Source organism: Cryptomeria japonica, chromosome 10 (assembly GCF_030272615.1).
Source record: "Cryptomeria japonica chromosome 10, Sugi_1.0, whole genome shotgun sequence".
Classification (NCBI taxonomy): Eukaryota; Viridiplantae; Streptophyta; class Pinopsida; order Cupressales; family Cupressaceae; genus Cryptomeria; species Cryptomeria japonica.
In genome coordinates, this window is record NC_081414.1 from 486,256,553 (window position 1) to 486,271,125 (window position 14,573).

General features: G+C 35.2%; 1 protein-coding gene across 1 annotated transcript; it reads left to right on the forward strand.

Annotated features, from left to right (window-relative positions):
- Positions 1-522: 522 nt before the first annotated feature.
- On the forward strand, positions 523-12,776 carry LOC131039432 (uncharacterized). Its single transcript, XM_057972202.2, has 2 exons — positions 523-1,033; positions 12,312-12,776. Exons 1-2 carry the CDS (start codon positions 677-679, stop codon positions 12,480-12,482), a joined length of 528 nt encoding a protein of 175 aa, XP_057828185.2. The 5' UTR covers positions 523-676; the 3' UTR covers positions 12,483-12,776.
- The last annotated feature ends 1,797 nt before the right edge of the window (positions 12,777-14,573 follow it).

The window sequence follows — 14,573 nt, forward strand, 5'->3', positions numbered from 1 at the left end:
TCTATATAATTTGATATCAACTATGGAACTATGTATCCTATTATAGGGATTGTAATACAATTAAACCTATAAATCAAGAAGTTATGCAAATATTTTTAGGAAATCCTCTTTCAACATTTAAAGTGTGTTTTCTTTACACGTTCCAACTAATTTTCAAATGTAAATCATATGTTCAATTCCATAATATTTCAAATTAAATTCTCCACTTTGAAAATATTTTTTCAAAACCCTATTAATCAATTCTAAAATTATTTTGTATATAATACAAAAACTAACATTTTAGTATTCCGTTCCTTCACTCCAATTATCTGATTTTACTACTAGAAAAATTATTTCTATATGATAAATTGTTCAACTTCTAAAACTTATAAACAAAACAGAAATACTCAATCTACCACCTAAATCCCCTCTTTATTATTTTTTCCAATATTTTCCTATTCTGCCTATCCATTGAACACCAAAGTGCAATTGCTAGTTGTATATTATTTTTTCCAATATTTTCCTATTCTGCCTATCCATTGAACACCAAAGTGCAATTGCTAGTTGTATAACATAAAGTTAAACCTAGGGGTTGCAAGAGGAATTCTGCATCCTTGGTCACTGTATAAATCGCGGGATGCCGATGAAAATGGCGTGGAGTTAAATTGGTGGGCAATAGAGATTGTAGAGAGGAAGAATGGCATTGGCAAGGAAGGTGGTGGAGAAGTTAATATGGAGGAGCAACGTATCGTATCGCCAATGTTCAAGCTCTGCATCATCATATTGGGGAACCTGGGAGCCCACAAACAATCCTCGCGTTGCCCAGGCCAGATTGGTAAAGATTCGAAAGGATTATAAAATGCAGGTGAGCGAACTGCGCAAGCAATATTACAATGAATTACAGGCCCAGAAATTGGAGGAAGATGCCATGGCCAAGCTCCGAAGATCCCGTGTTTTGGCTGCCAAGGAGAAAAGGAATGCGGCCAAGAAGGAACAGGCACGACTCTCTGCACTTGAGCGCCTACAACAACAAGCAGAGTTTACACAACTGCTGGTAAGCATTTATATTCTTTTTCATATTTGTAGGGTGTAAAATTGTCTAAAACCCTAAATCGTAATGTCCAAAAGCTATATGTTTAAATTCTCAGACCCTAAATCCTAACGGTCAAATCCCAATTTTTAACAACTATGCCCAAGTGACTTAATGCTTAATTTTTTAATTGTTAATATTGGTTTAATAATTTTAAAGGGGACATTTTTTGTCCTGTTAACAATAGCAATAGTGACTGAACCGTAATCTCTTCAAATGACGGTTTGGAACAATAAAAATATTGGAGCAAATGAGTGCAGATTAAACTCACGCTGGAGTTAAGTGTTAAAATGCATTATTACATCCGAGGGAGCGATACACAATATGTACTCCTTGTTAATGAAGAATGCGAACAAACAACGTGCAGAAAATAATAGAAATCAGAAGACAAATAAGAAACGCATAACACAGATTTTAACGTGGTTAACCATGATAGGCTACATCCACTATGAAGCAGGGGAATTCTCATATTGATCTCTGTTTATCAGTCATACATATTACATCAGAATATATCCATCAACAATATTACATTGATATTACATTGACGGAAATTGATAATGTTCTGGCGATATGGCCACCCCCAGTCGGTACAAAATATTTGCCATTTCGGTACAAATTATCATAGAATATTCCCAAGGTATTTTGTATGATCAATAATCGGAACCTCTTCTTCAAATCCTTTTGAGATTGTTATGCCTTATCTTAACTTGCAGCACTCAGTATGTGCTCTGTCTACAGTTAGAGCTAGAAGACTAATTCTATCAGCAGTTAGAATAAAGCTAGTTAGGACTAGAGTTACTTTCAGTCAGGATCAGTTAAATAAGGGAGTGAACTTGCCTGTTAAATGCCATTGATTGAGGGAGCGACTTGTTAGTTAACTGCCATAGATTGAGAAATAATTGCCTACAATTGATGAAGCATGAATATAAGTGGATGCTGGGAGGGAATAGCAGACACTTTAGAAAATTGAAAACAAAATCATTTCTTTGACATTGTATTTCAGCAGCCATGGGTTGGAGATATAAACCTGTGGGTACAGAGATCAGGCTTTTTGAGTATGAAAACCCTTAAGCAGCAGATTGGCATTCAGACTGACATCTGGAATACCAGTAATGCCCACTTCTGTATGTGGACATGTCTAATAAGTTGTATTAGTTTGATGAAATTAAATTTGCTTGTACTGTTTGAAGAAATATAAAAAAAATACTTAAATATCTGTTAGTTAGAATTGTTCAGGGTTTGTCCCTTGGCTGCAATTGTTTTTGTTATTTTCTGTATGTTATTAGTAGAGGTCATCATAGAAATCTGCTTGTGCAGGGGGCCTTCTACTCAGCTTTCTCCGTCTTTACACTGTCACTTTTTACATTCTTTTTGAGTTCTTATTTGGTCTCTTTTACTGTGCCTCACCTGTTTTATTTGGTCAGTTTCCCAACTTGTGGGAGGGTGTCCTTTAGCTTAGATGCCATGACCAAGGGATAATATGTCTTCTGTTACGTAGGATGTGCACTTTCCTTTGTCCTTTGGGGCAAGTGACACCCAGAATTTGATGTGGTTGTTTACTTGATTCAACATTTAACATCTGTATATTTAAAGCATGTAACATGTCTACTGGGAATTCAAACATGGTTCTTTGTAATGAAAGCCTCAATGATTCACAACTTGAGCTCATTTCATTTGACAACTGTTCCTCTTCTTATGCTGGTCATGTTTGGCTTCTTTAAGACCTATTACAAACATAAGAAATAATTCTTTTTTGAAGGACTGAAAGGGGGTGTGAAGAACTTTATGGTAGCATGTGAAACTTGCCAAATGAATTAGAGAAAAAGCTGTTGAAAGTCTGGGTCTGTTGCAGGCGCAGCCCATGCTCATAACCAACCAAAAATTAGAATCCATATGCATGGTGTTCATTGAAGCCTTTCCACAGGTGGAAGGATAAAACACAAAAAAGTTGCTGGTTGTTAATGGAACATCTCAACAGGTTGCATGGTATTTCAATTGAGATTTAACATGTACTAGTAATTTTTGGAATGAATTGTTGAAATGTGTTGGGATTACATTTCAACAATTCTGTTTTTTCAAGTACCTTAATAGATATTTGAGAACAAATATCTATAAAGGTACTTGAAAAAATTTGTTGCATATCAGCAAGCCAAAATGGACGCATCATTGAATTGGTATAGTACAATTTATCATGCAGCTATAAAATATTTCTATTGAAGGATTTGTACGTTTATGACCCTCATGTCATGATTAAATGGCTAATTAAAATGCTCAAATGTCAATGGTCATCGTCTTCCTTGAAAACAATTGTCAAATTTTTGAAAAAATTAAAGAAGACTTTTAAAGTGGGCCCAATATAGGATGAAATGTCAGCAATGCCAGCCTTAGAGAAAGAATTTGAGGTTAGTGTTTGGGTTTAGATGAAGTCATAACCTTGATAACTAGAACTCTCATGGAGGAAATGAACAAGGAAACTCGATCCTTACAAGATATTAGCATAAGTGGGGAAGGTTGCATATGCACTTGATTTGCCAAGATGAAATCAAATGCACATTACATTCCATGTCTCATGCTTGAAGAAGGTAGTATAGATAAATGCTATAACTTAGGATGCCTTGTCAACTCTAAATGATGAGAGCTATATTATCATGATCTCTACATGATGATAGTCATATTATCACGATTCTAGAAAACATGGAATAAGGTATTATTAGAGTACGTCCTCCAATGGCAGAATCTCTCTGTGCACAGTTCCAGCAGGTGGAAAAATTTGTGATAGTCAAACTTATGGATCAATGTTATGGTGCTACTTTGGTACAAGAATGTGATTTACAAAGATTTTTTTTTTTCCATTCATGGCTTAGTAGGAATCTGGCTAAACATTTTTTTAACGATCCTTCCCTCCATCTTCTATTGTTCCTCCGGGTTCAGTGTTATAGAAATTTATATATTGGACAAACTCTGCAAGATGCATCATAAACTAATTGTTTCTGTTTGTATATGCATCAATTCATGGAAACATGTTTTTCTGGATTTCTATGCCTTGGGCACCGTAAGTTTTGATAACTACTGTATTAAAATTGCTGATTAAACAGCAGCAGCAGCAACAACAATAACAATGGGTTGACTGTAATATCAGAAGGATGGAGAGTACCAAACTAGTATGACAAGGTTTGAAAGGAGGGCAAGGAAGATGATTTAGATGGGCACAAAAAGGAAAATCTAGAAGATTTGACAACATTTGACATTATTTTGATGCAGAGGTTGGAAACTATAACACCGTGGTTCATGCAGGTTTTTCCTAAACAACCATAGCTTCATGGTTCATGTAAACCTTCATGAAGGATTTCCTAGAGTTGGCAACATTGTTGCAATTAAGATGATAAGAAGTCCTTGATACTGGATGTAGGGAGATAATGCTGACCTCAATTGGAGGTGATCTTTGTTGGAAAAGAAGTAGTACTTAACAACTTTTTGGAAGTTTTTGGAAGTTGTTGAACAATAGACAGAGATAGGAAAAGAGGGGCAGATGCTGAAATGCATTATTATGATCCAACAATGTAGTGATTGAGGGGTCAAGCATGAGGTATGCTTGCCTCCCTTGACTAAGGGAAACAAGAAATTTTGGAGGACACAAACCTTTGTATCACGGTGCACCATTTTTAGTGAAGATCATCAATGTTTATGATCAAAATCACTCTTGGAGTAAAGAGAATTTAGGCTTTTTGCCTTTTGAACTTATTAACAATTATCAAGAGGTGAAATTTCTTTTGTGGGGAAATTTCAATGCAATCCGCTTCTTGTTGGAGGAGAGGAGATACTAAAACTAAAGAATCTCAATCATACAAGTGCTTGATGGATTTCGTTTCTCAAAACAATCTTTGAGACTATTGCTTCAAAAGACGGAAAATATAGTTGGACTTGTTCTTGGATAGATTGCTCGTGTTTGAGCTTTGTCTTGAGGAAGATTGGATCTTACAATCACGGTCCTCAAAGTGTGAGCTTTAGAATATATGCAATCCAGCTAGAGTTGATAGCTGACCAAGCCCCTATTAGTTCATTCAAATTCAAATAAATGGAGCTCAAGTACCTTGATATCGAGGAAAGCTTGTGGAACTAGTCAAATCAATGCTTCTTGATTGTTCATTTCCATTTAGAATTTGAAATACGTCAATAGTTGTTTGAAAGAATAGAATATCTCCTAATTTAAGAAAATCTCTAATATTTTCTAGGAGAAAGAAGCTTTAGATGGGATTTGGAGAAAATCAATGATAAGAATTAGAGAACACGATTGATTGATGAAATCTTTAGAAATGAATAGAAACTATGGTGACATCTGAAGAGATTTATGATTGAGAAGAGCTGTTTTGGAAACATAAATTAAGAGTCATGTCTACATGATGGTGACAAAACATTCTTTCAATGTGCTACTATGGCCCATAAATAGTCTAATAGAATTTGCATAATCGGAGAATTCTATTGAACTTTGGTTAAGTTGTTGGTTCTTGTATGCAGGTATGATATGGGGTTTTGGTACACTGGTATGAGAAGTATTTTCCTTGGTTATGGTATGTCTAGGTACGGCTATAATATGCTAGATATATATTTTAAGATATAATATTATATAATGTATCAAATGTATTTGCAATTTTGTATACTTTTTGAATTTTTTGGGCACACATAAATTGCAAATACATTTGATATATCATATAATATCATATTTCATAATAATAATGACATTTGAATCTTTGATTGTATGATACTTCAGTATTGATCAATGATATTATGATAGCTAATAAGATAATTGTCTAAGTTGACAAGTTTGGTCTCCACTCTTAGACCTCATTGTAATCAATTTTCTTACGTGACTAGAGATCCCAATAAGTAGTGGGGAGTTGGAAGTGGAGACCCTAGTGGGGTTGAGGGGTGACACTCCTCATTGGGGTCCCCCTAACAAGTTCATGGGGTAGCACCCCTTCTGGGGTTTGGGGCTAGGGAAACCACAAAACCCTTCTCGGCGCATGCCATTTTCATACTTTTATCACCTAATGATGAAATTAGGTATTTGGCACTTTTTTGTTTATATATATATTTTTTTATAAAAATGATTTTTATTTTTAATTTTTTGTTTGGGTAGCCCTTGGATTTGCCAAAGAGTATCTTGAGTTTGCCTATGGTCTCGCTTAGGCACCCTATGCTCGATGTGGGACTTGTACTCACACTTGATTGGTATGAGGCTGAGAGCCTAGAGGGGTATACCCAATAAATTAAATCTTGTCACAATTGGATAGAATTGGTTGATACAAACCTATGATGCATTTGCTATTTGTTGTGGGGGGTACTTAGCCATTGCAACAAATGCCCATTTTTTTGGATTGGCACTCTAGTTGTTGTGGTGATTTCCATCTCCAAAAACTAGTAACAAGAGGCAAGAGGCAACCAAAAAGCCACAAATGGTTTCTAAAATCATGGGCTTAAATGATGAGCCCCAATCTGTGGGTCCAATTGACCTAAATGGACTCACATGCCCGGCCTCATGAATGCATATCCTAGAGATGATCTTGATCCCTACAATCAATGGGGACAACTAGTCAACCCAAGCGCTCCATTTCACAACACTGGTTGCTCTTATACACTTTTACACATGACCATATTTAATTGGAACAAGATGCCCCACCTATTCTTGTTGTAACTCCTAATATCAATGCTCTCTTACACTCATCATACAAGAAATCTTCAGATTTGTTTATGGTGGCACCCCATTCCATGAGGGGCCAATTTACATGACATTAGATTTACACAATTTTGCAAGGTGTGCAACACATCTAGTCTAACAACTTCCATTATGGCTTCTCAAGGTTCTTTAGGGAGTTTTGCGCTCCAATAAGGGTTGTCATCAAAAGGGCAAAATAATGTCATAGTGATTATTTTTATGGTGGTGAGTTTTGAGAGGCATATGTGGCTATTTTGAAATAATAAGGCTTTCCTTTGTTAGCACCATAATTATATAGAATGGTGTTGCTCTCCGGTCTCCCTTCTCACAATTTCTCCCACTCCTCAGCATTTCTTTTTTGAGTGTTGGTGGTTGCCCTTTTCAATCTGTTTCCTTTATGGCTTTTGAGGGCTTTTTTCTAGGTGTTGTGCTCCACAAGGAGGTCTCTTTGGTGGCCTTGTTTCAAACTGGCAGCTCAAAATTTTGTTTCCAGTAATTGGGTGCAGTAGTTGGTCACTATTAAGAATATTCTTGGTCTTGAGAGTATGGATGATTGTCTAGGAGTGAAATACATTAATTTAGGAGGGGTTGATGACCTCTCAAGGAAACTAGTGGCCATGTTCTTTGATTCAACTGTGTATTGCTAGTTAGAAGATTGTTTTTGTCAAGAAGGCTTTTCTCCTAAGAGGGAGTTGAAGCTCCTTTGGGATGTTAACTGCAATATTGATCCTCCCTTTATTCTCCATTTCGAGTTTCAGTCTTTAGAACGTAGATTTGAATCCTTATGCTTCCACTATCCTGAATTCCTCAAGTTTGATGCTAGCAGGAAAGTTGTGGTGGATGAGGGAGGTCGCCTGATAAGTGACTTCTTTCACCATCTTCTGCCAGCTCTGTTCTTTAAAGGCCTCCCTTGGGAAGTGGAATATTGTTAGTGCTAGAGGAGAAGGAAGTAGGCAGATTTCCCACAAATGTGCAGGAACTTCTAAATGGCACATACAAGCCCCTCAATAAATGTATAAGGACCCTGAAGGAAGGATGGCTGCCAAAAAAAATTATGCTTTATTTGACTGAACAGACTTGACCTAGTGGAACAAATGAATGGTGATGCTTTTAGCTTCAAAATCAGTGAGGCAGGTTTCTATGGTGTTGCTTTCTTCCGTAGGAGCTCATGAACATGGGATTTGTGGTCAGGGATGAGGTTAACGCAGAACTAGACCTGGTGCCTCTGTTGGCCGTAACCTGGATTTAGGTGCAATGGTTGGGTATTACCATGTAATGGTTGGATATTACTATGCAATTGATGTAGTTGGCTCTTTTAACCATCATTCTGGTTGCCTATGGTTATGATGCTGTGTTAATTCTTGGGTTCTTTTCTTCTTGTTGGGTTGTAGAATAAGGTGCTTTTCTTGTAGTTAAGATCTTTTAGTCATGTTGCAACTTTTTGCTGCGGTCAATGATTTGGTCCATAGGGACATTGCGTAAACCTTTTTCTTATTTCAGGTGGGGCTGTCTGATAAAATCATTCAGTTTATCTGTCATTTTTGTTTTGCCATTTAAGCTAAATAAATAGACTGAAATCCCATCTTTTGGAGCTGTGGATTGCTTTTAGCTGTTCTTTAGTTCTATTGTTGTACCTCTTGAAGTTCTCCAAAATCCAAATGAATAGATTCAAAACCTCCTTGGAATTTATTGCCTCTAGGGGGAGTCTTAACCATCCATCTTTAAAGCATATTTGAAGTTGCTACTAAGAGCTGAGATCAATACTTGTGCCTCTTTCTTTAGCTTGTTTGCTGGGGGTCTACCTCTAAGCTTGATGTAAGTATCTAGCTGTGATTTTCTTGCCTCATTGATGCTAAAGTATTTTTGTCTTTTTGGGCCTGAAAATCTCGATACTGAAGTTAATGAATGCCCCTTCTGGATCTCATCATTTTTATGGAACTTCACAGTGGGTTTTTTCCAGATAATCGACTCAAAATCCTTTTGTGTTGTTTGAAGAATCCTTCGGAACTTTGGCAAAGTTGGGCCAAAAAGAGGAAGTGGGTTCTCTTCAGATTCGTTTTTGAGGATATTTTTAATATTTTCTAAGCATCTGCCAGAAACAAGATCCTTGGAATTTTTCCCATTTCCAGCCGTATGAAGGAGAGTGGTGTTAGTCTCTGTTTTTAAATTCTCAATTTGGTGGACATAATATTGTCCTTTTTGAATCCCTCATCACTCTTGAGGTGGTTTATGGTTTTAAACCACAATGGATATTTAGTACATTGCTTCTTCAAATGACTGGTGAGGTGGAAAGCATGACACTTAGACAATAAGCCATCACAATCAATCTTTATAAAATTATAATCAATAGTCTTTCTGCAAATCTAAATCTAAAATTTCCAATAATAGGTTCTTGAGATCTACTTTATGAAAAATCCTTGCATGTGTACCCAGATTTGCCTAGACTTAACAGAATCTCCTAAGTAGGTGCCCTTACTTTTCAGCATATAATAATTGCAAAATTTGTCTTGGAGGTTGTCCAGTCTAATCAATAATAGAATAGATAAAATAGACTCAGTTTTAGGATTGAACAATGGACTCCAGGGACACAGACAGAGACCTGACTTATAAACAAAGATACAGGATTCTTCTGTTTTAGCCCAGGTCCTGGTACGGGTACGGTTTGGGTACAGCTTGGGTTCTTCCTGGGTGCTTGGGTTCTCTGTGGGTTCTTATGTGAAGGACCCACAAAGAACCCAAGCACCCAGGATGTACCAAGGGCCGTACCCAAGCTTAATTTCATAAATTAAAACCTTAGTTTAACTCTCATAACTTTGTGACAGCATTTTTATCAGAATATGCCAGCAAGCAAGCAATTAAATATCATTTTAGTTGCATTTGTGAGCTATATCTGTGAACACGGGGTTAGGAAACTTTATATCAGCATTACTGACATTGATTTCATTTGATTTACATTATGCATTTGTAGCAGCTGTTTGCTTATGTTTTGTGAAATCACTTTCCTTACGTTGTTAATGATTTGGCATTTTGTCAAATGTTTGAAAAATGAAATTGAACCAGCTTCTACACTTGGCACAGCTAGTAGTAATGGCAATCCAATTGATTGTGATTGACCTTGATGCTTCTGCTGAAGAAAATGAATATTAAAATTGATAATAATTTGAATTTGCATTGTGTAATGACATTTTGAGACTTGAGTATTTTCATTTTTGCAAATTATGAATGAGCTATCGAAATATTCTATTTATTGGCAATTATGGATTTATGAGTATCACTCTTCTTATAGTTCTACAGTGATACAGTTTATACTTTTTAATTTTGATGTTTGAACACACACACATATATACGGACGTACCTGTACCCGTACCCATACCCGAATCAGTAACTTAGGTTATAAAAGACCTAGGGTTTCTTTATGTAGATTCTACCCTTTCTTCTAAGGTACAAAAGATAAAAATAAATGAAACTTTAGCTCTTTAAAGTGAAGCACCATTTCACCTTGGACCTTCCATTTTGTCTTGATCTACATATACACAGATTCATAAAGGCAAGCTTCCCTATGTGATTTGATGTGGGATCATGTTGAAAACTGTTCACAAAATAAATGCTTTTACTTTTTGGATCCACTTTTTGATTGTGTAAACAACCGCCTTTTTTTTTTTCTAATTTGGTAAATGGGACTTACAAGGTAACGACAACTTTGATGACACAATCCATTAACATCTCTTCCGTCAAAGTAAATTTGTCCGTTGGGGTATGTCATGCCTAACAAGTTGGATGGAATATTTTATCTTGCATCGATAATTTTCATGTTTCTTGGGGATTTGAACCATGGTTTCCCCAATAAAAGCTCCAGAGTTATTACTGCTTGAGGCCATACCATTGGACAAATTTGTTTTGTTTATTATACGTTCTGATAGTAGAATTGTGTTCTTATAGTCATCTCAGAGAGGTGTTATCCTCAATATAAAAGGGATAGATGCCTAATAAGATTGAGATAATGCAAGTAACATTACATAGAAACTGCTCAAATGAGAGTATGAACTGAGGATTTTTATTTTAAATAGAAAGCTGCTTCTAAATATTTTGTTTGCATGTGACTTTGGGAATCTAGTTTTTTGCGTTATCGTCTTGTTATTCGAATTGGAAAATTCAGTGTTGCAATTTTTTTAATTCTTTTCTTTCCTGGTTTGGGTTGGCATCAACATACGTGAAGTTTCTATGAAATTGATATCTGCTCTTCTATCCTCTTTTCCTGAAAGATGTAGCCCTGGAATGCTGTAATTTTTTGTACTTTGTAGCATCTAAAATATATTGTTCGACATATAGAGGTTGATAATGCGATTGAAGGGCATGTTTTCCAATTACTACGGATTAAAATGGGAAAAACTATGGAAAAATAATTTTTTTTAAAAAAATAGATTACATTAAAAATTAGAAATTTCAGAAACTCGGATTTCGTTATTCTTATCCATTTTTAAATTATGCACTGCTTAAAATACGTCTTTTATTAACTGCTAGTTTGTCTTTTATTGTTTTTGAATTTTTAACGGCCATCCTATTTAGCATGTCTAAATGGCATGAGAAACATCGCGACTACATGTTATAACACATATTTTGTTGCTATAGTCCAAATGGAATCCGATGAATTCATGGTTAACTTATTTTTCCTCAAGGACATGCAAATGCAGATATATTTTTTTATAAAGTATGGTCTTTCAGGTTTATGTCCCAACAGGCTAGAGTGAATCTCCTTGTTTACTTGTGCTTTATAATGAATGTATCTCTAATGTGTCTGAAAATTAAATCTGGTCAAAAGAGTGTAAGATAAAACTTACACACATAATGCAGGATATTGCTTTTTAGAAACAATCAGTGTGTAACTGTTCCTGTTATACATATTTGCTTATCGAGGAGGTTAAATGGACTTTGTTCAGACTTTTCTAGCTGAGAGGAACTGTGTAAAATATGCTTTTTATTAACTGCTCGTTTGTCTTTTATTGTTTTTGAATTTTTGACGGCCATCCTATTTAGCATTTCTAAATGGCTTGAGAAAAATGACGAGTACATGTTATATCACATATTTTGCTGCTATGGTACGAATGGATTTCATTAATGGTTAAATTATTTTTTCTCAAGGACATGCAAATGCAGATATAATTTTTTGTGTAAGTATACTCTTTCAGTTTTATGTCCCAACAGATTAGAGTGAATCTCCTTGTTTACTCGTGCTTTACTAATGGCTGAATCTTTAATGTATCTGAAAAATAAATTTGGTCAAAAGACTAAGATAAAACTTAGACCCTTAATGCAGGATATTGCTTTTTAGAAACAATCACCGTGTACCTATTCCTGTTATACATATTTGCTTATCAAGTAGGTGAAATGGACTTTGTTCACACTTTTCTAGCTGGGGAGGATCATAGGGGCTAACCAGGACTTTGATCATGTGAGAATTTCATCGATGGGTATTATGTTTTGATGTCATTTATGGACAGTTGATGTTTTACTTTCTTTGTACTCTTGCAGCTCAAAGAGAAAGCTGAGAAGGCTGAAAGGCAGATGAGGAAATTACGGCAGATTGAGAAAAGGAGAGATAAGGACAAGGAACTTATACGGCAGAAAAGTTCTCAATGGATTGACGAGAAAGAGCTGGATAGGAGAATAGTTGAAGCTTTTGTGGATACCACTCAACTGTAGAGTTGATCTGCTTTATCATTAGTATGCAATGAGTTGCATAGAACATGGTATTTTTGTTTCGTGGTTTCTTATAGATCTATCGTGATTCTTAGGTGGACTATTAGGACAATTCTGCATCTGTCACGAAAATTGTAACTCATAGTTGTGTAATCTTGTGTTTTTGATACGTGAAAGAGATTTTGAAGAACCTGGATTGAGATGGTTTGTACTAAATTTGGAATAACTTGTGAAGATTGCGTTGCAAAGTATTTTGTACCCCATACAGTTAAAACGAAAAAGAGATTATTAAGAAAATTTCTGTGTAAAACGAAATGTTAAGATCGATCCTTGGGGTATACTTATGTCTGTCTCATTGCTTAACCCGTCAACTCTAACACACGCATTGGAGGAGCACAAATATCAACGAAGAAAGAAGATTTAAAGACTTATAAAGAGAATGTCACGACCTTTACAAATTTAGTTGCTTAACCTATAAACTCGTAGCACATTAAATTCATTGGAATAGAAATGTTAGACAAGAAGGGTTACAAAGAATATATGCCATGGCACGCCTCATCTTTAAACGTTTCTTCTTCTTCTTCCCCTTTTCTTTCTTTCTTCTTTTCTGTTTTTTTAGGAATATATTTTTTCCCCTTTTCTTTCTTCTTCTTTTCTGTTTTTTTGAGGAATATATTTTTTCATGTACTATAAGTATATGTATAACTATATCAGCATCATCACCTGTTGTCCCCCTCCTCCTCCATCCCCTGCCGTCCCCAAATTTAGGCCCTTTGTCCTTTCGTCCCAGTGGCCATGAAACACTGAATGAAACGAGTCAATTGAACAAGTGTGATCTTTTTGGAAAAAAACAATTTAGAAGAAAAAAATAAAAATTGAAAGACAACCTTAAAGAATAATGGATTTGATGCATTTAAGCATTTTGTTTCTAGTTTTACTTTATGTACAATGGTGAATTTTTCATACTCGTACCATTTTTATTTAGTATTGGACCCATTTTTTTAATGTGTCTTTTTACATATGATGTAATTGTATGTAAGTTTCCATGTTCCACACTATTTACCTTTCCATTACGCATATTCTCATACCACTTTCTTAATTCATGTTTTTAACACATCACAATGCATTTGCCTTAATATCTTAATTTTTGTTTTTAACACATCGCAATACATTTGTCCTATTTGCTCTTTTACTACACTTGTATTTTCATACGTGTAACCACTTTGGTTGTGCCCCTTTAGGACAATTTCATAGTCATAGGGATGTCTCTAATGTCCATGACATTTATTTAAATTGTTTTTTTAGGTATAAAAAATAAATAAAATATTCACACGATGATTTAATATTAATTAATTTAATTAATAATAAAATATTATTATAAGATCATTTTATATAATTAAGTTTTCTAGATGTTTTTTTCCGAGGGCTTTATAAGGAGGTCCTAGGGTTGTAGCAAGTGCATGCTCTTGATTTGACAAATGACTTATGATTTCTGGAAACAAAAACTTTTAAGAGATGACATAAGGGTTGAATGGAAATCTAACTCTTCATGGGAGTGGATTCACAATAGAATTCATAACTGGGCCAAATTTGTGAAGTCTTATTTAGAGACAATTTGTAGCAATAAGATATTTGTAGATATTAAGTCATTAACGGAAATCTGACTCTTCTCGGGAGTGGATTCACAATATAATTCATAACTGGGCCAAATTTGTGAAGTCTCATTTAGAGACAATTTGTAGCAATAAGATATTTGTAGATATTAAGTCATTATTGTTTTATGATGAATTTCTTTCATCTTAAATAAAGGGATAGTTTAATATTATTGAGAGCGGGTTGTGTGTGCTTGACCAATTTATAAACTCAATATTAGTCTGTCGTTTCTTTAATATTATTGTGGGAGCCTTGGAAGTGATTGTCTTCAAAGAAATAATTGGATTCTTCATTGAAATCCGATTTATTGACATCGTGACTAAGCGGGTTGGCTTAAACATCACACACTAAGCTCTGACTGAGCTTAGGTGGCTGTGGGCCCAATACTTTCATCTAACCATACATTTTCGTCAATTCCGTCCAAATGAACAACGTCTTTAA